The sequence below is a fragment of the Tetranychus urticae genome, chromosome 1 (assembly GCF_039701765.1).
Source record: "Tetranychus urticae isolate SD_2017Ah chromosome 1, NJAU_TeUrti_SD_1.0, whole genome shotgun sequence".
In the NCBI taxonomy this organism is placed as follows: Eukaryota; Metazoa; Arthropoda; class Arachnida; order Trombidiformes; family Tetranychidae; genus Tetranychus; species Tetranychus urticae.
Window position 1 is genome coordinate 6,504,756 of NC_142958.1, and position 23,740 is coordinate 6,528,495.

General features: G+C 31.4%; 3 protein-coding genes and 1 long non-coding RNA gene across 4 annotated transcripts; 3 read left to right on the forward strand and 1 right to left on the reverse strand.

Moving 5' to 3' along the window:
• Positions 1-91: 91 nt before the first annotated feature.
• LOC107367335 (sodium-coupled monocarboxylate transporter 1) lies at positions 92-10,745 on the forward strand. The gene is made up of 12 exons (XM_015935027.3): positions 92-419; positions 987-1,232; positions 6,220-6,340; positions 6,485-6,552; positions 6,842-6,922; positions 7,082-7,155; positions 7,272-7,412; positions 7,505-7,634; positions 9,231-9,590; positions 9,656-9,923; positions 9,988-10,091; positions 10,496-10,745. The coding sequence occupies exons 1-12, from the start codon at positions 318-320 to the stop codon at positions 10,547-10,549; spliced, it is 1,749 nt and encodes a 582-aa protein (XP_015790513.2). The 5' UTR covers positions 92-317; the 3' UTR covers positions 10,550-10,745.
• LOC107367334 (putative ATP-dependent DNA helicase HFM1) lies at positions 10,586-15,442 on the reverse strand. Its single transcript, XM_015935026.3, has 2 exons — positions 14,779-15,442; positions 10,586-14,661 (listed from the first exon to the last, which is right to left on the reverse strand). The coding sequence occupies exon 2, from the start codon at positions 14,652-14,654 to the stop codon at positions 10,782-10,784; it is 3,873 nt and encodes a 1,290-aa protein (XP_015790512.2). The 5' UTR covers positions 14,655-14,661; positions 14,779-15,442; the 3' UTR covers positions 10,586-10,781.
• Positions 15,443-15,626: 184 nt separating this feature from the next.
• Positions 15,627-18,396, forward strand: LOC107367389 (acyl-protein thioesterase 2). The gene is made up of 3 exons (XM_015935090.3): positions 15,627-16,709; positions 16,896-17,459; positions 17,684-18,396. Exons 1-3 carry the CDS (start codon positions 16,653-16,655, stop codon positions 17,732-17,734), a joined length of 672 nt encoding a protein of 223 aa, XP_015790576.2. The 5' UTR covers positions 15,627-16,652; the 3' UTR covers positions 17,735-18,396.
• Positions 18,397-19,562: 1,166 nt separating this feature from the next.
• On the forward strand, positions 19,563-20,220 carry LOC149094457 (uncharacterized). Its single transcript, XR_016199543.1, has 2 exons — positions 19,563-19,703; positions 19,824-20,220. It is a non-coding gene; the product is annotated as an uncharacterized LOC149094457 (long non-coding RNA).
• The last annotated feature ends 3,520 nt before the right edge of the window (positions 20,221-23,740 follow it).

A 23,740-nucleotide genomic window follows, 5' to 3' on the forward strand; every position in this document is an offset into this window, starting at 1 on the left:
AGAGAAGCTAGAAGATGGTGGCGACGCTTATGTTGCAAATCGACACTATTTACTGTTTTGTTTCTGTTGTTTTCAGTCTTCAGTCTTTCAACATGAAGCAATTATCTCTCATGAATTCGATTCTCCCTCGAATCTTTGATAATGTTTAAAACCGTGTCTTTTTTTCTGCCTTGTTCATTTATCACATCATCTAGAGTCATTTCTTAATTTTGTTTCATCATCTGCCTTCCATTGATACATGTTTATTTAACACAACATATCTTCGCAGTGTCAAATTATTCATCTTTTGTACTCTTCATTCCCATTGATTTTCAAAAATGATACCTTCACAAGAACACAATTTCACTTTTTATGATTATGGAATTTTTATACTTATGCTTATGTCATCAGCCGGGATTGGTATCTACTATGCCTTTGAGGTAAGCTATAAAGACTTAGTCCATACATGGGTATTCAACATGTTTGTTGAACATAAAGCATAGATCTGTTTGCAAACTTAACTTATCATTAGAACTTTTCAATTAATTAATTTCAACATTAATTTTAATGGTAGATTTGAATATATCAAATTTCCTCCATTAAATATTAACAAATCAAGATAGGATTACAGTTTGTACATTTTCTCTTTTCACACTAACGATGTTGCTTTAGGAATTCATCTTCAAAGACGAGTCCTAGAAACAGAATCTCTCGACTCTCTTTAATTTTAGGTTCACTACCAACTGGTTAGTCTATGTCTTTGTAATTGACCACCACCATTATTGTGTTTGAGATAATTTCTAGTGAATTTCGATACTAGTTTCCAACTCTAATCATGTATTATTTAAAGTTTGCAGACAGAGGATGAAGCTTTGTGCGGGAAATTGTTTCTGATGGACAATAATGATAACCTGATAATGATAAACCTTTTCCAATATTTTCTTAATCTTTATCTGTATTCTTTAACTATTAATAATAATGTTTATTTTTTTCTATTCTTCCAACAGGATCGTAAAAATAAATCATCTAAAGAATTTTTAACCGCCAATCGATCTCTCCACTGGTTTCCAGTAGCCATGTCTCTAATGGCAAGCTTCCAAAGCGCCGTAACTATTCTAGGTTACCCGGCGGAAATGTATTTTCAAGGCACCCAATTTTGGCTTGTAACTATTTCTGCTTGTCTAGCCGCTGTTGCTGCTGCAGAACTTTTTCTACCTGTTTATTACGGATTAACATTCACCAGTGTCAATAAGGTAAGCATATCTGGGTCAGATTTGTTTAAAATGGAAACAGAATGTTTACCATTACTTTAATGCTACGATTATTCAGCTCTACTCGCAAATTTCATTGTCATCGAAAATTTATCGATCTCTGGCAAATTAAGTAGACCGCATACAAATGATTGAATCAAGTTGCTTTTAATGTTGATTTTCCCATCTCATCTCATTAAAATTTGCCACAGTTGCTAAAATAAAGCAAATTTTAATGCCATAGCTTCAAATTTGAATTCAATGCCGTCTTTGGTATTTCTCATGAATCCTTTAAAATCTTAGTTTCTATTGAGCTGTTCCAATCTAAATTTTATTTAGACGATTTTCATAATTTTACATCATTTCCAGAAAAATCTGAATTGCAATTTTGAAGGAAAATTCAAATGGTTTTTCTTGAAATGATTGATCTTAGAGGAAACCATGCCTATTGAAAGTCTTGAAACCGCACCTAATTCAATTCATTATCGTAGGTCAATTGATTCGTATTAGCAAATTTGAACAATTGTTTTGATTTCTAAATCTAATATTCGGTCAACTGTACAAGTTGAATTTAAAATGATTATTTGAATATTTTAATCTCTTTGATTATCAGTTTTAGATTTTGTTATTGTTGATCTTTCAAGCCTTTTTCATGCATTACTTTCGCAAAAGGTAAAAGGATGAAAAAGAGGAAGAAAAGTCGTTAATCGTAACTTAAATAACATTCAGTTTTGGACCGGTTTTGTTTTCCATCACAAATGTCATGTTATATTGAATTAAGTAATCCTGGTGACCCTTTGACCACCAACATGAACCGCTACCACATCATAATAATAAACATTTAAAACTGTCGTCAATATCATCATTTACACCAATGTTTTTATTTTCATGATGTTTCCTGTTGAATAATGATGATCATTTCTTTTCATCCAAAATTCACTTTCAGATGATTATTAGTGTTGTTAATGTTATAATGGTTAATTACTTGGTCAAGGTCATTCAGGCAATTAAGGAAAGGTCAACTTTTTATTTTAAAATCATCCAAATTGTACAGTTATTTTGATCATCAATGGCTCATCATTATGATGAAAAATGCTTTCATTGAATTCACTTTCAATGTAACATTTAAAATTTACATTGAAAAAGTTTCCAATTGCAAGCAAAGCGTATCAAGTTTACTGAAACACTTTAACTGAATTAGCATATTTTATGTCTCGTTTTCGGTAGATTTTACAATTAATCAGAATTTCCATGTTTCGTTAATCAAACATTTGATAGCAAAAAATCTTGTTAAATCTTCTTCTCGTAATGAGCTGATTTAAATGGTCGTCACATTAAAATTGATTGATATAAAAATTTGCTCTGAAATTGACTTACAAATTTCTCCAATCATTAATCATGATTCATGAACAATCAGTGAATTTTAGAGATCTGATCAAAGAAAACCTATTTTCATGATCTTTTCTTATTCACTGGAATCTTTGTCAGTTTGTGTGAACTTGATATAAGTCAAGGTTCCAAAAGTTTAATCTTGATTTTCATAACTAAATTTAACATCTCCAGACTGTAAACTCTTTCACTTTACTCTCAAGAGTTGTAATAATTTGATGATAATTATCAGGACTATTCAGTTAATTTGAGCTAATATTAACATTTTAACTATTTGAGGTTTCAATTAGCATCCTAAATGACAGAAAGCTGATAAATCTTCAACTAACAGCAGTTTTAAAATCAACAGTTAAACACGAAACTCAAGCAAAACCAAGGATATGGTTAACAGATAAATCACCGAGGTCAACAGCAACAATCAACCTTTTCTCAATTGGTCACTAATAACAATCTTTTCATTGCTCTTAAGTTGACATTTCTCTATTATCAAATTATGATGACCATCAATATCGCTAAACATTACTTTTCTCATCATTATTATGATTTTATTTTCCTCTTCATTTCTATCAATACTTATTAGTGGATTTTTTTAGGTTAGCAAAGGTCATCTTGTTATTTACCTGTAAAGATAAATTTAATTGTCATTCTAAATGAATCAAAGTTAAACCGAAAGACCAAACCTAATCGTACGGATTTGTGATATTGACAGCAGCTATTATTGCTAACACCTTTAATGCCAAATTAATCAGTTCTTTACCTTTCTTTGGCAACAATCATAATTTCATGGTCTCTCATCAATCTATTGGATTCAATTGAATTACATGAACTTTCTTCAAATTGACATTTTGAAAGTTTTCAAGTAAATTTAGTCTGAAATTAAATCATTTTAATCTGTATTTTTCAATCCGATTTGATTGTTTCAAGATGATACCAATCAGTTTCATCTCTTTTTCATCGGCTTCTCATTTTCTCCATGTTCATCAGTATTAACTTATCATGGTTTTGACAGAAATCAATTTTCTCTGTTTCATTATTAATCCTTTTGTAAACTAATCAAATTACAAACAATAAGTTTGGTCTGGATCATGATTTTCACGATTCAAGAACAAATAAACTTGATGAGTGAAATTGTGTTAAATATTGTTGATGCTAAACAATCAACATTTTTATACTTTTTCTTATTCAATTGTTTATCTCAATTGAATATTTCATTGATCTCATCAGGGTTACTCAGCCAGCATTTTAATTTGATCAACTTGTTGATATTTGATGATTAACAATACAACCAGCCTTCAAGTTTCACCCAAAATCCTTCAAAGGATCACAATAACAACTTCAAGAAAAGTTCATTGTCCATGTGCTATCAACAAACGCATTTAATGTTCAATTTAATCGCCATTCATCTATAAATCACTATTAAAACAAATCAAATACTAATTTAGTTTTTGAATCTCAAAGCTAAAATCAAACAAAATCAGCAACATTGCACGTTTAAAGGTTGTTATTTTCATATAATTTGTTTTGTGCAAGTTGTTTGTCAAAATCTTATATAAATTGTTGATTATTCACAATGGGGATTAATTTACTTTGCGATCTCAATTTTCCCCTGATTTGAATTAGATTCTGAGTACTAGAATAGCATAAATTGTCTCGATACAAAAAAAATTATCAAACATTTATTACAGTTAAAACTGACGATTTATCTCGACTTAAAATGAGGGGAAAATTGACTGAATCAAATAATGATTACTCCTTCATTTTACAAAATTTTCCCCCTGAAACTATTATGACAATATTATCCAATCATTGTATTAATAACATTATCGATATTTTATCCAAAAATATTTTTCTATTAAGAGATATCATCCCTGAACATCGTGCACATCGGTGAAAAATTGTCCTATTGAATCATAATGACGCCAATTGTACTCGAATAGTAGTTTAAAAGTTAACAAGAAATTCGTATTCCTATCAGGGCAGATATTTTTGATAAAGATACGCTTATAAGTTATTAGATTAATTAAACTTATCAACATTTATCAAGCAATATAAAAATGATTAAAATATCAAAGTAAAAAATCTGAAGAGTTAAATGAGCTCTTTTTGGCTCAAATTGCATCTACCATGAAACCTATTTAGCTTATGAATTATAATTTATGCCTAAGAAAGAAATAATTATTCTTTGAACTATCGGGTCTGATTTCATCGAGTTAATCAGAACCAAAATTTGGATAGGCTCAGCATACGAAATCTATCAAATTAAGCTTTCTTCTGGGCATTTTGTTTCACTATTCAAATTAATTTATCATAAGAAATCTGTAACATTAGAAAGAAATGAATAAAAGAAGCATGTAAATAATTAATGGCGAAAAGCATTAAGAATATTTCTTAGAAATCTTTTCATTCTTTTCATGTTTCCATTGAATTGATAACAATTTAGTGATCTAATCAGATATCTTCTTGATTTCGCTGTTGGAACAATTGATTTTGATCAAAAAAACAAAATCTATTTTATCTTGGTCATTGTATCTGCGACAATTGTTTGTTAATCAACCAGGAAAATAAACACCACTTGCCTCCTGCAAATGTTATATCTTTCGGGCAATATCTTGTTATAACTTAAAATTTTGCTGCAAACTTGAGTATCATGATTTTGATTCTGATTGAAACAAATTGGTTGATTCAAAAGGGCGTTTCATTTATTTTTATGCCATGTAAATGTCAAAGTTTGATCCAGTATTGAGAACAATAATTGATTGAAAGATGATTTAAAATAATTTTCCATTGAACCCTGTTTATTCCTGATTACTGAAAGCTCATCACCAGAATAAACAATGATAAGATCAAGGTGTCAATCATTTCATTATCAACCCTTTGATTCCTAACCCATAAGAAGGTTATCTCATAATATCTTCAGCTGATCTGTCTTTGAATACTTTTTGTTATAACTTACAATCTGATCAAAATTTGTCAATTTTTTCAAATTGATCGTTCACTGTTGCTAGCATTCAACTCTCTCTCTCCCTCTCAAACCATGAAAATGTCTGTTTGGCAAAAGCCCAACAAAAATTTTCAGTTTCTCCGGAAATCAAATCATGTAAACATTTTAGCCCATTTATTAATAATAATAACTAAAATATAATTTATATATAATGTAATGAATAAGTGTAATTTTCACTTTAATTTGCTCTTTTCTCCTCCTGTTGCTGTGAGTCAAAATTTAGTTTCACGAGATAATAACGTGTTCCAATATTAGTTGATTGTCGAGGTCAATTAAATTGTTCCCAATTTTATCAACACCTTGAATGAAACTCATTGATTAATAGTTTACATGAGAGTGTAAGAACCTAACAGTGTAAACAAAGGCAATCCATGTCATTGCATCCATGGTTAATCAAGAATCAAGTTTTTCACTCGAGTTCAAAAAAGACATTGAATGATCTATTTTCATTCAACAAATTAATGTAAATCGCTTATATCGTAGCAACAATATCAATTCATGTCACAGGGTTGAAATCAAGCATTCAAAGCATTAAACATTTTCAACATAATTCAAACTCAAACTTAACCAAAAATTTATTTCATTTTTCTCCAAATTCAGTTTCTTAGTTATAGATTCCACTCAGAAAAGGTACGTCTAGCTTCGTCCATCGCTTTCTTGTTTGGAACCGTGCCTTACATGGGAGTCGTACTTTATGGTCCATCATTAGCATTAGCATCAGGTAAGCATCCTCCACGCGTATCCGATTTCTCATGAATCATTTTCACCTTGTAATAGTTTCAAGTCTGGCAGATGAATCGTAAAGGTTCTGCTTCAAGAAAAACAAAAATCACTAATCAAAGCCTTTTCATAATCTTATATCCAGTGACACCGCTCTCAACGCAAGCATCAATTTTAGTCATTGGCATAATATGTACATTTTACACATCAATTGTAAGTTGATTTAATCCTATTTAATATTATCATTGAGGTGGTTTTGTACGTTTATTACAAACCTAATTCAAATTACCCAACAATTGTAAATTTTTTAAACCTTGAATCAATGTAAACCTTCAGGTTATTTTGTTTTCAGCCTTTTCAGGGAATTACTCACCAAATTGTTTTTTTTCTCATATTTCTTAACCTAAAATAATCCGTTAGCTATTAACTTGTTATAATCTAATGTTATAATTGTAGCTTTTCCAATTTGCTAATTACTTTCTTTCAATTATTCAAATTACAGGGAGGAATCCGTGCTGTCGTTTGGACCGACACGTTACAAGTTTTTCTCATGTTTGCTGGACTTCTCTGTGTAATGTTTCGAGTAAGTTAATTATCAAACTCGGCCTTGATTAAAACCTAAATGGTTTATACAAATTTGTAACAATCAAACCATTACTAAGTTGAATAATTATTCATCATTTTCTCTTCAATTTTGCTCCATTTCCTCATCTCCTTTCCAATTAATGAATTGATCAATCAGGGTTTTTACTTGGTTGGCGGAGTTTCGGAGGCATTCAGAATTGCCGGTGAACGAGGGCGACTTGAATTTACCAAGTAAGATGTCTAATTATACTTTTATTTGGGTTGCTAATTTATAATCAATTATTATTGTTCTTACCATCATTGTCATTTAATTATTAATATTTCATTTTTTTCCTTTCTTTCAATAGTTTTTCAATCGATCCATGGGCAACAAATAACTTTTGGAATGCTGTTCTTGGTATGGCTATCATGTGGATTGGTAATTACTGTACCACTCAAACTGAAGTTCAACGTTATTGTAATGTTGATTGTAAAAAGAAAGCTAAATTGTAAGTTGGTCAACATTTATGATGATTCCGAATCGTATCAATATTGAGACTATAAGACTAATGTAACTAATAAATTATATCTTTCTATTTAGAGCAATTTATGTAAATCTGATTGGAGTTGTTTCAATAATAAGTGTAGCCTGTTTAAGTGGAATTGCCATTTTTGCTTATTACGCTGATTGTGATCCAATTAAAGCTGGAATCATTACGCAAAAAGATCAGGTAATTGTTACTACTTGATGAATCATTTCAATTTCGTACATAATTGACAATGATAAATCAGTTTTATTCTGCTTGAAATTATAAAAAAAATCATGTTCAGCCTCAATTCAATTTCAAGCCTAACGTAAAAACCATTTTAATCAATTTAATACATGAAATATACAATATACAATGTACAATGTATGGGCTAACAATTGTAAGTATTTAGCAAGAAAAAATTCATTTAGTTAATGAAACTACGAAAATCAAATTGGCTTTGATTAAAATGAAAAAATGAACAGAATATTATTTTAAAGAAAGAAGTGAATGTTTTACATTACAGACTCAATTCCTCTGAAAACCCCCTGGAAAATGAAACTTGGTTGTTTACTTATTTCACTGACTGTTGCTTTAGATTGCAAAATTGTTTCTGTGTTACTGGTTTTGGTTTGGTGAATAACCTAAAAGTTTAGTTACCAAGAAACTCTGCAATCAATTGCTCAATGCACATTGAACTTTATGGCATTTCAACAAAACCTGATTAAACCTGTGCAAAGCGAAGACCACTGCTAATCGAGATTTCAAAAGCTTTGAGATCATCGTTATCGTTGCCTTTAGCAATTTAGTCAATCATCACAAATTGAGTTGACCTTAGATCAATATGCTTTTGGAAAGCGTGACAAAATGCTCGTCGATCAGTCTGACAACAACTTCAAAAATCTTGGCATTTCATGATTTGCACATGATCTTCCGAACTGTCAGTTGAGCTTTTGATGCTTGAAAATTTTAGCAACAATACAACATGAAATCTTGTTGGTTTTTCTTCCATCAATAGTACTTGTTGAGGGATCATTTTTTAGTATTTTTTGGTCATTATAATTTCTTGAGAATCATTTTGATGTGGAAAGATCACTTTCGTTGTAATCATTTTTCAATATATTGTGAAGGTTCGATTTACTTATTAAAATGATTGAAGATCACTCATTTTTACTCGTGATTTTCCAAGTCTTTGAATAAAACTTGCAGAGTAAACGGGTTATTCCGAAGGAAATCTAGAATCATGGAAACAATCGTCCAATGCTGCTCAATTATCCCAACTATCATTAAATTAGTTATTATTCTGTCTATTATTGATTGATTTGGATGTTTAATACTACTATTGCAAATCATCCAAGGACATTATTTAGTGAAATCTCTGATCCTGTGAGACTTGAAAATGTTGAAATGATAATGAAAAATTATGAAATTCAGAATATAATTTGCCATGAAATTGTGAGTGAATTGAGTCTGAGCTTTTATTTATTTGCTGAATAAATTGGAACCAGAATTTGCAATTTCGCATAAAAGTAACAATTTTTTGCACAATAATTATGCTGTTGATTAGTCAAGCTACTTATGCCTAACCCATCATTATGATTGCCTTCAAAATGACATCAGATTTTTGATTGATTTTTCAATGATTTATTCTCACTGACTATTACACTGGTAACTACAGTTACTAATATTTGATTGTGATATTATCTTGCCTAAAAGTTGCCTTTTAGTAATCAAATTTTTCTTAAATTTGCCATTTTATTAATTTTGTCATTTATTAATTTTGTTTTTTCTCTTTTTCAGCTCGTTCCATATTTTGTCATGGAAACACTTTCTCAATTCCCTGGAGTTCCTGGTTTATTTGTTTCTGGAGTATTCAGTGCATCCCTTAGCACATTATCTTCTGGTTTCAATGCTTTATCAGCTGTAACATGGGATGATTTCCTTAAGCAAACTAGATGCGGAAAAATGAGCGAGAAAAAAATCAAAATGATTAACAAATTAACTGCTGCCTTCTATGGTATCTTAACCATTTTTATGGCCTTTATCGCCGGAAAAATTGGATCTGTGCTTCAAGCTGCTATTTCACTTGCTGGCTGTCTTGTTGGTCCTCTGCTGGGTATTTACATCATGGCTATTTTTGTACCTTTTGCCAATGTTAGAGTAAGTTTCAGGGAAAATTAATTTCAATTGATCAATTTTAATCGTCAAATTTCATTTTTTCACAGGGTGTATTATCTGGTCTCTTTTGTGGAATCGGTTTCAGTACTTTTGTTCTTATTGGTTCCATGATTTATCCTAAAATCGAGGTTGATAAAGTAACCTCAATCTCTAGTTGTCTCAATGTTGCTGCCAATGCAACGATGCCCATAAATACAACAGTACATTATGAAACAACTGGAATCTTGAAATTATTTCACATCGCATTCCTGTTAGTTCCTGTTTTAGGTTTTGTAATTTGTTTATTAGTATCCCTGATTGTTAGTCTATTAACAGGTAAATATTTTTCATAAATCTCTTGTCGAATTTATCTAACAAACCTTTTTTCAATATTTTTCAGGGGGAGTCAAGAAAATTCCAAATATTGACACTAGTGCAATGAGTAAATTGATATGGCATATTTGGCCCAAATCGATGTTACCAGCTAAAGCTCCTGTTGTCCAGGTAATGTTCAACCCAGAATAGATGGATCAAACCCTTTAACACTTAACTTACTCATTAGATTACTTAATTTATCAACTCTATTGATTAGCATGAACGAACACTCGTATGCATTAGTTTTAATCAATAGATCAATTACTTAATTAGTCAAAAACCTTTCAATCAAATTGCTTCAAAGGCTGCCAAATATAATAACTAAAAATTGAGTCATGTTTAATTTGCTAAATCTAAGTATCTATTGAATAATAATGATGGAAGAATGTAACTTCGCGAACATGAAGTTAGATTTGACCTAAACACCTTTCAAGATAGCCGATACTTTGTTGAGAGTCTATCACTTAAATTGCTCCATCTATTTGTTTCTGCGTCATGATTTATTAATTTTTTTGCTTTCTTTTCAATACTAGATGACAAGCATAAATATGGATAAGGAGCAACGTAATGGGTCATTTAAAGCCTAAATCGATTAAATTAATTGTACTTTTCAAATTATCATCTTTTTTATATAATACTATGATATCATTTTATTAATAGTATATTTGTATTGAGATTTATCTTTTTAATCTCTAATAATATATTTTAATACAACAGTTTAGTAGTCATTTAAATCTGAAATTAGCTAAGGCTGAAAAATTAAATATCAAATTTCCTCACAAATTTTTGGCTTGAAGTTTGAACATGTTATCACAATGATTAATTGTTGAGATTCGCTGGAAGATTTGTATCTCCGATGAATGGCTCACCTAAGGTCTCTTCTTCCTCTTCATCTGTGACTTCGATTTCCTCACAAGCTTTTTGCGAATTCTGTTTTTTGCCTTGTTGTTGTGGAAAGTTGAACACGTTATCGCAATGATTAATTGTTGGAATTCGGCGGACGATTTCTCTTTCATCGGCTAGAAGATATTTTGGCAAATATTCGATTGAAATGTCAGTTCCAGAGTAAAACTCATCAATGAGGTGGATAAAAATCGATCCTAATGTGACTGAAACGGGCAAAATTTTTTCATAAACTCCGTTAGATTTGATTAAAATTTTATCAAAAAGCTTTCTCTTTTCCAAAATTTTGTTATTCTGGTCACCAATCAATAGAGCACATGAATGATTTTCCAATCTTTGAGAATCTTCTGCAAGAGTTTTCCAATTAACGAGGTATATTTTGATACTTATGGCTTCAGGATAACCAACTTTGGACGTTTTGTAATGTCTCTCGACAGTAATATTATATTTTGGAATTCGCTTTACTTCTTTGATGACCATTTCTCCGAAAGGAACCTTACGACCACAGAACATTTCAATATTTCTGGGATCAGCGACTTCAATTTCCCTGAAAGAAGTTAAGCCACCTGCACGCATCCTGTTCGACAATTCAAGACCAATCCTGGGAAGCTGCTTGCTAACAAATTTTGAGTTCTCCCAAATTCCTGCTCTAAGGCATTTAGCCAAAATTACGCAGTTCAATAAAAATTTAAGGCTTTTAGCTTTAATAAAGGCCACATCCACTAAACATCGACTAAGCCTTTGAGCGACTTTAATTAGGTTTCCAGTTTCTTGTTGAAGACTGCAATCTTTAGGGAAAGGAAGACAACTGAGGGTGGCTTGAAGGAGAACATTGATTTTCATTTCTTTAGTCTTGATTCTTCCAGTTAGAGGGAATCGTATAGTACGGCCTGGTTCAGTTTTAGAACGGGCATTGAAAAGATTTAAATGTTTCTTTTCATTATTTCGAATGGTAACATCTTGATTGAGGTCACGACATTTAGCCAAAACAGTCAGTAAATCACGTAGACTTTCTGTTCCTTTGAGTTCTAAGAAATTGCACATGGTCTGGTAAGATATTGACTTGATAGCCATCATTCTGCCTATTTCTGTGGCTTTTACAACACCTTCATCAAGAATCTCGATCAATCCATATTTCTTTAAGCCATTCAACTCTTTAATACAAATGTCTTTTATTTTTTGTTCCACTCGTTCCTCGGACCAGTTCGGATCAAAACCATAATTTTGTTTATTTTCATGAACTCTTATATGGAAGAAAGTTGACTGGACCCATTCAAAAGCTTGATTTAGAGAAGAAATTGTATTTCTCTCAATTTCAGCCATAAAAATTTCAGGAAGGAACTGATGAATGTTACTTTCAATTATCTTTTCACCTGAAACTAATTTTTTGTATTTACTTTCATTTTTGCCTTTTGTCATGATGATAGCACATCCATTTGTATCAAACTGTGGTCTACCAGCTCGACCCATCATCTGTAAAATGTCAGATTCATTATATTCAACAAAACCTCCATTCATATAGTGACCGGTTCCTTTAATGATAACCAGATGAGCAGGAAAATTTACACCCATAGCCAAAGTACTAGTAGCAACGAGAACTGGAATATTACCATCTAAAAAAGCAACCTCCAATTTATGACGATCAGAAGAACTAAGACCAGCATGGTGAAAACCAACTCCATTTAGCAACGTAGTTTTCAATCTACTGTCATCTAATGATTTAACAAGCATAAAAGCAGCATTTTTCTGCTCCGGCTTGTAGCAATAGGAGGAATCTTTGGCCAAAAACTCAGCTGTGCCTTGACTATCTTTTCGAGTGCAGACAAAAATCAAAGTCGGTCGCCCTTTTGAATATTCTTTGATGAGAGATGGCAATTTATAATTCAGTTTTTGTAGAAAGACAAAGTCATTCACTGACTCTGGATAACCATATCCGTATACTTTTTTGGTCAGTTTAACAGAGCGAAAACGATCATCTAAATTGTAACAAACAGCTCCATTCTCTTCCAGTCCTAGCCATTGAGCTATGTCTTGTGAATTTGGAGTTGTTGCTGAAACAGCAATAAAGCGATAATCGAAGCTATCCTTTTTGATAATTTTAAAGCGTGTAATTATTGCTTCCAATTTTGGCCCACGATTTTGATCACCTAATAAATGAACTTCGTCAATTAAAATCAGTTTGATGGATTGAACGATTTTGTTGAAACTATTGAATCGCACCAAAGTATCCCATTTTTCTGGAGTAGCGAAAATTAGAGAACTGTTTTCCAATAGGCGATAATGTATATCTTCAGAGTCTCCAGTCATTTCAACACAGCTTAATCCTAGGTTGGAAAATTTACGCTGCCAATCAAGGTATCGTTCATGACAAAGTGTTTTAAGAGGAGCAATATAAACCACTCTAAATGATGCGTTAATTTGTTTAGTGTCTGCCAAATAAAGTAAACGAGTAATGGCAAGTTCAAAAATAGCCGTTTTACCAGACCCTGTTGGAGCTGAGATCACCATTGTCTTATCACTGTTGAAAGCATCAGGAAAAACTTTGGACTGTGCCAAGTTGAATCTTGGAAAATCAGAGAAAATGCTTCTAAACTTATCAGGAATTTTTTCAATGCTAACAGTTTCTCTTGGAAGGTCATGGTCAGCGATTTCTACAGAAATTCTTTTCATTGGTCTCATGTCGATGGTGGAATAAACATCAAAAAATTTTGCTTCTGGTTTCACATCTTCAGTTTCGTCTTTAAGAAATAAATCATCTTTCATTTCTAAATCCAAGAAGTCAAGATCAGGCTTGTCAGCTTGCTTGTGGGTCAATGGCTTTACATCAAGAGTGGTCTTGGTATCATTTTTAGCTTTCATTTTCAACACTTCTTCATCCTCTTCTAGATCTTGGTCAAAATCTAAATCTTTAACATACAAGTCAATGTTTTTAACATCTTCATTTTCACCCTTGGTGAACGAATTTGGAAAAATTTTGTCCACCTTCATTTTACCAGCTTTGCTTTCTGGTTTGACCTGTTGATATTTTTTCTCACTTTTCATTTGCGGGGGCAATGTAAAATTAAATTCTGGTTTGATGGGCAGGTTTTCATCTCTGATGTTGAATCTATCAAGTTTTTCCAGAAATCCAGGTGGCTTCCTTAAATTCTTTTGATCAGTTTTTATTCCAAAATACTTTGAACAATTAGCTGTGTCTTCTTTTTTGCGCATTGCGTAAGTCGAACTATCTTCCAATTTAATCTTACTAACAGCACCCATCCTGCTTTTAGGTTGGCTATTTAAATCAGGAACTGAGGCCATAGTATTAAACTTGACCTTTTTACACCCTTCAAGTCCAACGATATCCGTATTGAGAGATCTTTTCCTAGCTTCCAAATTGCGCATAATATTATCAAGTATTTCATCATTCTCACGCTCTCGATTTTCCTTTTCCCTCTTGAGCTTGGCCAAATCATAGGTGGAAGAATGAGGTTTTTTTGTCTGGAAAGTCGAAGGTTGTTGTTTGCAAGAAGGATAGTAAGCTCTGAGGGTAGAACCATATGAAACATTGGTAACGTCAAACTGAAAATTAGAGTTGCAGCTTCTTCCATGGTTATTGTTCCGGATCGGGCTTAATTGAATTGAACCGGCTGAAGTACTAGCATTACGGTTTGCTTCCATTGGTTGTTCAATGTCTTTAAAAAAACTAGGTGGCGATGGAGCCAATCGATCCCAAATTTTCTTTTCCTTTTCTTCAAGATCATCATCGAAGATGGCCCATTTAGAGGTTTTGTTGGTGAAATAGTCCATGGATTCTCTAAAATAATAAACGGAAAAGATTTTAAAAATGGAATTATTTCAAACACGGAAAAATAAGAAGAGTAGTGTTTCGTTATTGGTAACTAAAAACAAAAGTCTATAAAACAATACTCACCGGATAATTGACTAATTTGAAGTTAATCAACTGAGAATACACAAAAAAATATTGTTTAATCAAGTAATCACTAATTAAAATAAGAGTAAGCGACAAAGAGTAGTGAATAGAAGTCGAAATTGATGAGTTCGCTTTTGGATAAGCTTCCAGACGCTTTGATAGCTTTTTCTCCATATTCTTCTCAGGAGTTTTTTGTTCTAAATTGAAGCACTTTTTTAAGGTAAAGGAAAGCCTTTAATATAATACACAGTTCATCACATTAATAAAGTTAATACTACATTTTTGTTTGAATCTTATTCATGAATATCTTCATGTAGTGATCTGTCAGACTAATAACAAACAAGAAATAGACAGAGAGTGAGAAACAGTAAGAAAATAAGAGAGAGAGAAAATGTTTTCATTTCATTTATTATTGTTGTTTTGAGGTCTATGCACATGGTTATTATAAGAAAATGGTTGCAGCTTTGCTGATGAGTCTTGAGTTCATTTTTTGGAGCATTTCTTTGTTCTCTATTTGTTTTCTGTTAATTAACATGGTAGTGTGTGATATTTTGATTTTCTGTCAACAATAATCTCAATAACATTAAACTTAAACAAACTATTTCACACTGTATTTAAAATTTAGATGGAAATGGAAACTTTTACCATGTAAATGAGTTGCTAAGAAGCAAATTAAACGGTCTCTTCCTTTTTTTCATATTCATTTTAAACTACAATTCAACCGAATCTTATAATTTTTTGCAATTATCATTATTTAATTGAGTTTTGATTGGTTATTTGTCATCATTCGATTCAACTTAACCATGGACTGCTAAGTCAATGTTAATCAGCTGTAGTTTATTAGACCCTCTCTCCATTCCCAATTTTAAAGATTGATTGTTTGAAAGAACATTTTTTATTAATTGAAAAATCGATTGATTGCTTAAATCTTTACTCTCATTGATTAGGTTCCTACCTGAGAGTGATTACCTGAGTGTATCTTATAAGCTTGCCCATTGCCGTTGAGTGCGTCATTTATTTGATCACTTAGAAGGTGAAAGTGAAATTGAATTGAACAGATTCTAGTTGAACAAAGGTAGATAAAACTTAATTGTACTGAGTTGACAATTAATTAGGGTTGGAACCACTGAAAATCGATAAGAAAAATGGCAAATTATGTTTGAAAATGAGATTTTGTCGTGAAAAGTGTAATTACATTGAGATCCTTAAACAGTGTCTCAATTTTTGAATGGGTTTGAAAAAACAAAAGGTTACATTGTAAAGTCTATGAGAGTGATATGATATGATTCTAGTTTGTTATTGATTGGAATTTTTAAAATTAATTGTTCAGTTCTAGCAATTTTTAATCGATTTATGTTGCGAATTTCATTTACAAAGAACATGTAGATTACAATTTGTGGTTCATTATAACATTGATCTTGATTGATCCATGCTCAACACAGCTTTTTCAATCTGTAAGGTTAGTCCTAGGATTACACTTTCTGGTTGACAACAATATAATAACAGTGTTATTGTGTTAAACTTACCGGTTTGGTTATCATTATTTTAACCGATTGTTCACTCAATTAGCCCATTATGTTATCCTGATTTAATGCTTCATCTAGTCAATCAACTGGTCCAATCACTTTTGCTGTTAAAATTGAAATAGCTTTACATCGTTAATTCAAGTTAACCCATTCTTTTATATAACCAGTGACCAATCAACCTCTTCTTGTTTCCATTCCATAACCGTTACTATTTTTATTACAAAATTGGCATGTAATTTACTGTATTTTTCACATAAATATATTTAATTATTCATTTAACTTCAATTGGAGATTAATAATTTAAACAAAGGATCATTCAAATTGTTATAAATCTGTTATAACAATATAATGGCCTCAAGTGGTAACAACAATACTAATGCAAACGATGGTAAATACACAGCTGCTGTAAGTTGATCTGATTCTCATTATTTTTACCCAATTCTTTTATTATAATTAACCATTAAACCTTTACCCATTAATCCTATCAAGTGGGCTACTTTGATTTCTGCTCAACTTGATATTGATTAGTAACTGAACCTATTTTCTTTGGTTTTTTCAATATGTTCCACTATGTTATCTTGTCATCATAAGATGATTTTTCTCCATGGACTTGGTGATACTGGACAAGGTTGGTCAGATAGCATTGGAGCAATTATTCCACCATATTGTAAATTAATTTGTCCCACTGCCCCTTCCATACCAATCACCTTGAATGGCGGTATGAAGATGACTTCTTGGTTTGATCTAATGGCTTTAAGTGCAGATGGACCAGAAGATATCGAGGGAATCAAAAAAGCCAACTCTTTGGTTATCAAGATGATTGAGGAAGAAGAAGCTAAACATTCTATACCCTGTAACAGGATCCTAATCGGAGGCTTTTCTCAGGGTGGTGCACTAGCATTACACACTGCTCTTCGTCATCCCAAATCACTGGCTGGTGTTTTAGCTTTCAGCTGTTGGCTACCCTTGCATAAAGAGTATCCAACAGCATTGAATCAATCCAATAAGGGTGTACCAATTTTTCAGTGTCATGGTGATATTGATTTGATAGTACCACGAATCTGGGGTAATAAAACTGCTGATATTCTGAGACCATTGTTGACTACATATAATTTTAAAGTATATCCAGGATTGGCACATTCTTCTTCCAATGAGGTGATTAATTGAATATTAGTAATTTATTTTCATGTCCCTATTTAGCATACAGTTACTTTATGATAGCCACCAATTAAATCCAGTCTTTTGATTTTCCTCTGCAAATCATTCCCTCAGACTCAATCCGCCTGAGACTCAATTATGCCTGAGTAGAGCTAGACTTCATGGTCATCTTATCAGTTCTTGCGCTTTAACTGAACACCTTCTTCTTGTCTTTTCAACAGGAAATGAAAGATGCTGCAGCATTTATTGCAAGGTGCTTACCTCCAAAATGATTTCAAATAAACGGAACAGTTTCAATTTCAAAACGGTGGACAGCCATTCAGGACCTTAGAGATGGATATCTGAAACATTTTCAATCATCTTTACCTTTATTCACCTGGTACCTTTCTTTGAGCAAAATTACTCTTCACTGTTGGACTGAGTCAAAACCACAACGGTGTGTTTGAAACACAAGTTATTACATTTCAAATCCTTAGTGACCAAAACGGCAAAGTAGTATAACGAAAGTGAATTTTAAGGATGGCCAAAAAGATTCCCTTTTCAAGCTTTCAAATTTGAAACGAATGTCTTTCTCATCAATATTACTTCAATTTTAATCATAGTGACAAGCATATTTAAAACCTATATCTTAGTGAGCAAATGCAGTTGATTTTAGAGTATTTTTCCTTGTTTTTGTTAAACTATGTAAAGACAATAACACTTATTGTCGCTGTTGAGATTACAATTAGTCATTTGCATGAAGCAAAAAAAAACAACGAGTTAACTAAAAACGCAAAAAAGCAAAGTTATGAGAAACGCTCAATCCATAGGATTATATGTAACATGTTAATATCATGAGAACATGTACAATCCAATTTGTAAACCAAATAATTATCAATCCTTTTCACTGCGAGAAAAGTGATAGAATCCAAATAAAAGACTTTAATCAACTAAACCAGTAACATAAAAAATTGTCATCAACCTAATCACAGGCAATTCAACCAACATGGTTACTGCCGGTTGAATGCGGAGAAATATGACAGAAAATTACCGAATATAATCTTGTGTATGGATTCTATTCTTGTAATTTGCAATTGAATTGATTGATAAAAATAATATTTAAATTATATTTATAACAATTAAGGGTGAAAGCTTAAATAGGAATAAACATTGCCCTTTAATAATAGATAAAGAGAGAGCCTTGGTTGGTTGGCCTAAGAAATTGGCAGTCATTTAAAAAACAAAACAAAAGAGCATGATGCAGATTCAAAGCCGATTAGCATGAAATGTCTTTATCCATTTCTCAATCTTTTTCAATTCACAGTAATTATTCCATTGATGGTTGATTGAAATAATGAAAATACTGAGGTCATTTAATATCTATTATTGAATATTTTCTCATTTATATGAAGGTTTGCAGATAAATTCTCATCATTATTTCCAGTAACCTTGGTAGACTAAAATAAGAAAAGCTTGAAAAATTTGATTAACCAAATAAATTGGTATCTACTTCTTAGGTCTTTTCTAATCCTTCAATATTCCTATTTAACTGATGATATTAATGATTACAATAAGGAATTGAAAAAAAAGCTTCAACTTAAAAGTACACACAGCCTTGATGAGCCGAAAAAAAGGTTTAGCCATCACAATTGGCAGCGTAAAGCATAAAGGCTAATAGAGCTTCATGTGAAAAGTGGATGAATATTTTAAGTGCTGCATTTATATTTAAAACTTGGAATTGCTTTTTGTTTAAGATCAGATTAGATCAGAAACACATTAAGATTTGATCCATGTGCTCAATGTTACCCCAGTGAAGCTTCGTCATTATGCCTAACAAAGAATCCTCATAATAAAGGCAACCCTTTATAAAGGGCAATCCTTTTTAAGGTTCAGTTTAAATTCATCTTGTTTACTCGATTCTGGTGTTTGGCTATTACTGAACTTTACGTTTACCTAAACCTGACCAAAATGTTTAAAAACTATAAATGCACAAAAGAAATATAGATGGCGCTAAACTCTATGTAATATTCAAAACACAAAAACGTTGTAATGTTGTACAACACTCGATTGAAATTTATTAATTAAAAAACACAATCAAATCAACTTTCAATCCTTTTGTTTTGTGCATTTATAGTTTTTTTAAGATTGTGGTCAGGGTTCAGATAAACGTCTGAACGTGGATCTCATTTGCAATAACATGAAAAAGGAACAAAAAAGGTTATTATCGCTATTAATGGGTCAAAAAGTGTTGAAAGGCAAAAGGTACGTATATTGTTAGCTTACAGATGAATTGACATGTTTACGTGAACCTTGAACATTCGTATTTTGGGTCAAAAATTTATATTTTTTCTAATATTTAAATATTGTTTTCCATTAATTTAGAGCATAATGAGAGGAAATCCGGTTTAAATTATCGCTTACTATCACTTAATTTCACCAAACATCTTATTGGTGAGATGGCATAAACATTCGCAATTTAGACTGGCAACAAAATTGGGCTGATAAACAAAAGCAAAGTATCTTACAAGGTTACTGAAAAATCATGAGATGTAAACATCAATAACCAAACAATCAATGAAGCAAGTTAATCAAGTTTCTCATCTAAATGATGTAAAAAAATATGGATTGATATGTTGAAAGGCAATTTTGGCAAGCTCATTGGCATGACATTCAACAGGGAAACCAGTATATGATTTATCTTCAATATCTCTAATAATGGTCATTTAAAAGTCAATTATGTTTATAACAATTGATCATCAATAACACATTTAAAACAAAAGATTAATTGTGGCCTTCATTGATTTGGAAACCTGAAGGCAATGATTGAAAACATAAAGCTTTAGATCTCACCATGTTTGATACTCATTTGGATAACACAGAAGTTGCTGCCTATTGAACAATCCAGTCAAAATCAACTTGATTTACACAATTTGCTACATTTTATTACCAGTTGATACATTTATTTGAACCAGTTAGTTCAGTAACCTAAAAGATTAGTTCAATGTCCATAATGTTAAAAGATTGACAAATTGAAATAAGACTAAACCAGATTTTGGGTTGAACTGGAGAGAGTGGAAAAAAGGAGATCCAAAGACAAATTTACCTCTGATTAAACCCAATCTTATCCTTATAATTAAAGATAAATCAGTTGACGATGAAAGTTAATTTGTTACCTAAGGGTATATTGATATACATGTAAAAGGCATTCAACCTTTAACAGGTTGATCCAGAAGATCCTACACAATCCATGTAATATAAATAATATAACCATTTGATTATCACTTTTAACCTGACAATTTAGTCTTTCTTTATACCAACCCATGTGAATGTAGGGATTGAGATTAGGTTAGTCAAATCTAGTGCAAGTTTCAATAATCAAATGAAATGAAATTCATCTTTTCTCATTGAAAACAATTAGCTCACATTTCAATGGCCAATTACCACAATAATTTAATTTGAAAAGCAACCTTGAAGGGTTAATGTAATGTTATGAGCCTCACAATGTTGAACACTAAATGCTAATCATTATCATTACTATTATTAAATGGTAGTTTAACATTATTTTTTCATCTTAATCATTATTTCCAAGGCTGAATCAAAATTTAGACGACATTGGAGTTTAAATTCAAACAAATATACTTCATCATTTCATGTGAAAATCTTATATCATATTTTTTTACCCAATCATTGAAATGGTTAAATGTTGAGCAAATGTTTTTCAGCTTCATCGTCACCATTCAAATTTAATTACCTGAAAACCGCCAAACCTTTCATCAATCACATTACTGGAGCTTCAAAACATAAAGATTTATTTTGAGGTTTGCTTTGAAATTTTCATTTGAATTGTGGATTTAAATTGTGGTCTGCAAAGCGAATTGCCGTAAAATTGATTTCATTTTACCTGTCAATAACAAAGATGCTTGAATCTTGGTGATGAGAGAATCGCAATCAGAAAAAAAAAGGATTTTTGGTTGTAAACCGGTTGTTGATAGTTGAGTTAAATTGATAAAAGGCAAACAAGATTTAGACCTGAATGATCAAGTTGATTGTTGGCTTAATTTTGCTCAAGTCTTCTTAAAGTAACAAGGTTACTTTCCCTTCTCATCATTTCCATCATTTTGCCTCAATGATATTAAACATGACCTCTGGCTAGCAATGGGATGATGATGGGAGGCAAAAAAATCTGATCATCAGTATCATCATAATTCAATTTACATTATCACTTGAAGAAGTTTTACTCATTTTGATTCTCCCCTTTCCTCCATTACTGATCATTACAATCATCTTCAATCATCAAAATCATCAACATCATTATAATGAAAGCGAAAGTGAAAAGATTTGCAACTTTTTTGCCTGAAAAAAACTGTTAACTTGTTGATTGCCTTGGAAGCCCAATTGACGAGGGAAAAAACAACAGCAACAATCAACATCTTTTTTTCGTTTGTTTGTTTATTCCAATTGCAGTTGATTACAAGCTGATTATCGAGTCTTCTGATAATTACAAGCATTAATTAATATTTAAACACGCAAAAATAAGGAAAAATCAGTGGAAAACAAATTCTCGGAAAATTAATGTCATAATTGACATAATGAAAGACGCAATCAAATACATCTCATTAACCAGAATCAAAAACACCAAGCTAGGCCTAAACCTTTAATAGATCCATAAGGAACCAGAAATGATCAACTTAACCCAAACTTAACCCAAACTCAAACCCAAAAGCTAACCTAAATCTAAGGCTAAACCTGTGTTAAGGCCTACTTTAGCTATTGATTAGGTTGACTTGTTTCAATTGTAAACTTGTCCTTTTATTGATTTGATTTAAAAATTGTATTGAAACAATTATCAATTAAATCAAGTTTTCCTCGATAAATTGTTTGCTATTCAAAAATGTATTCAACTTTTTTTTACACAAGATTTTATTTATTATTGTAACAAGTAAATGAAAAGAGTTGTTATCAAATAATTAAATTAACACGCAATAGTTAAATAACCTGAAAATTGGATTCATTAATTACGTTAATTAAATGGTTAGAGTTGAGCAAAGTTACAATAATTATAAATGGACTAGATTGTTATTGTTTAAAAACACACTAAACTTACGACCCAACAAAGTCAAACCAAAGTGACCTTTACATTTGAGTAAATTTAAATTTCTCACTCAAATTGTAACATAAATTTAGTTGCAATCAATTTTGATTTTAAATTGATTCCAATGAGAATAGATAATTTACATTTACATTGGTAAACATTGTGTGACTATTTTGAAAGACTAAATTGTCAGGTTAAAAGTGATAATCAAATGGTTATATTATTTATATTACATGGATTGTGTAGGATCTTCTGGATCAACCTGTTAAAGGTTGAATGCCTTTTACATGTATATCAATATACCCTTAGGTAACAAATTAACTTTCATCGTCAACTGATTTATCTTTAATTATAAGGATAAGATTGGGTTTAATCAGAGGTAAATTTGTCTTTGGATCTCCTTTTTTCCACTCTCTCCAGTTCAACCCAAAATCTGGTTTAATCCCATTCAATTTGTCAATCTTTTAACATTATGGACATTGAACTAATCTTTAGGTTACTGAACTAATTTAACAAGCTTGATTGAAGTCGTTTTGCTTTGATTGTATGAAAATTTCAATCAAACTCTGTCTAGTTCAATATTACAGGGCAACATTTTCAGGTTCAGATCATTTGGTTTTGATAAAACCAAAAAGACTTGAAGCAACTGTATTGATTGAAATATTGATACAGCAAGTTGCTATGAATCCAATCCAGAATTCAAGCTCTAAATCGGGTTCATTTAGTGATAATTAACCTTTCATTTCAAACCCTAATGCCTTTTTTAACAGGTTTTATCCAGAGATTTGGTTTGACATAACATTGACCAAGACTTCAATAGCAATGTGGATCATCGGGTTATTTTGCATTAATAGCCTAAGATAAATCTGGACTTGAACATGAAATTAATTCATTTGATTCTTGTCCAATCATAAATTTAACTTCACACAATTAAATACCTTTTCGTGATATTTGTAACCCAAAAATACTATTAGTTGAAACCAGTTTGTCGAGTCAATTGGTATTGATAAAGCCATCAGTAAATCATTGGACAACAATAGCGACCAATTGACAATTTAAACCAAAGAGTAAAGTAGTTTACTCTTTGATTTAAACCGGATTTCCCATTGTCTTTAACCATTGTAAATATGAAACAACAATCGGAATCAAAAAGTGAAACAATTGAAATGAAATTAACAAATTGTTTAACCTAAAACCTTTTAGGTTC

What these genes read in the sequence shown, in the direction of transcription:
- LOC107367335 (XM_015935027.3), top strand. Translation starts at nt 318, where the DNA reads ATGATACCTTCACAAGAACACAATTTCACTTTTTATGATTATGGAATT. An exon ending in CATTCACCAGTGTCAATAAG is followed by an intron (nt 1,233 to 6,219) that starts GTAAGCATATCT and finishes CTCCAAATTCAG; the next exon opens with TTTCTTAGTTATAGATTCCA. An exon ending in GATTGTTAGTCTATTAACAG is followed by an intron (nt 9,924 to 9,987) that starts GTAAATATTTTT and finishes AATATTTTTCAG; the next exon opens with GGGGAGTCAAGAAAATTCCA.
- LOC107367334 (XM_015935026.3), bottom strand. Translation starts at nt 14,654, where the DNA reads ATGGACTATTTCACCAACAAAACCTCTAAATGGGCCATCTTCGATGAT.
- LOC107367389 (XM_015935090.3), top strand. Translation starts at nt 16,653, where the DNA reads ATGGCCTCAAGTGGTAACAACAATACTAATGCAAACGATGGTAAATAC. An exon ending in ATGGTAAATACACAGCTGCT is followed by an intron (nt 16,710 to 16,895) that starts GTAAGTTGATCT and finishes TGTCATCATAAG; the next exon opens with ATGATTTTTCTCCATGGACT. An exon ending in CACATTCTTCTTCCAATGAG is followed by an intron (nt 17,460 to 17,683) that starts GTGATTAATTGA and finishes TCTTTTCAACAG; the next exon opens with GAAATGAAAGATGCTGCAGC.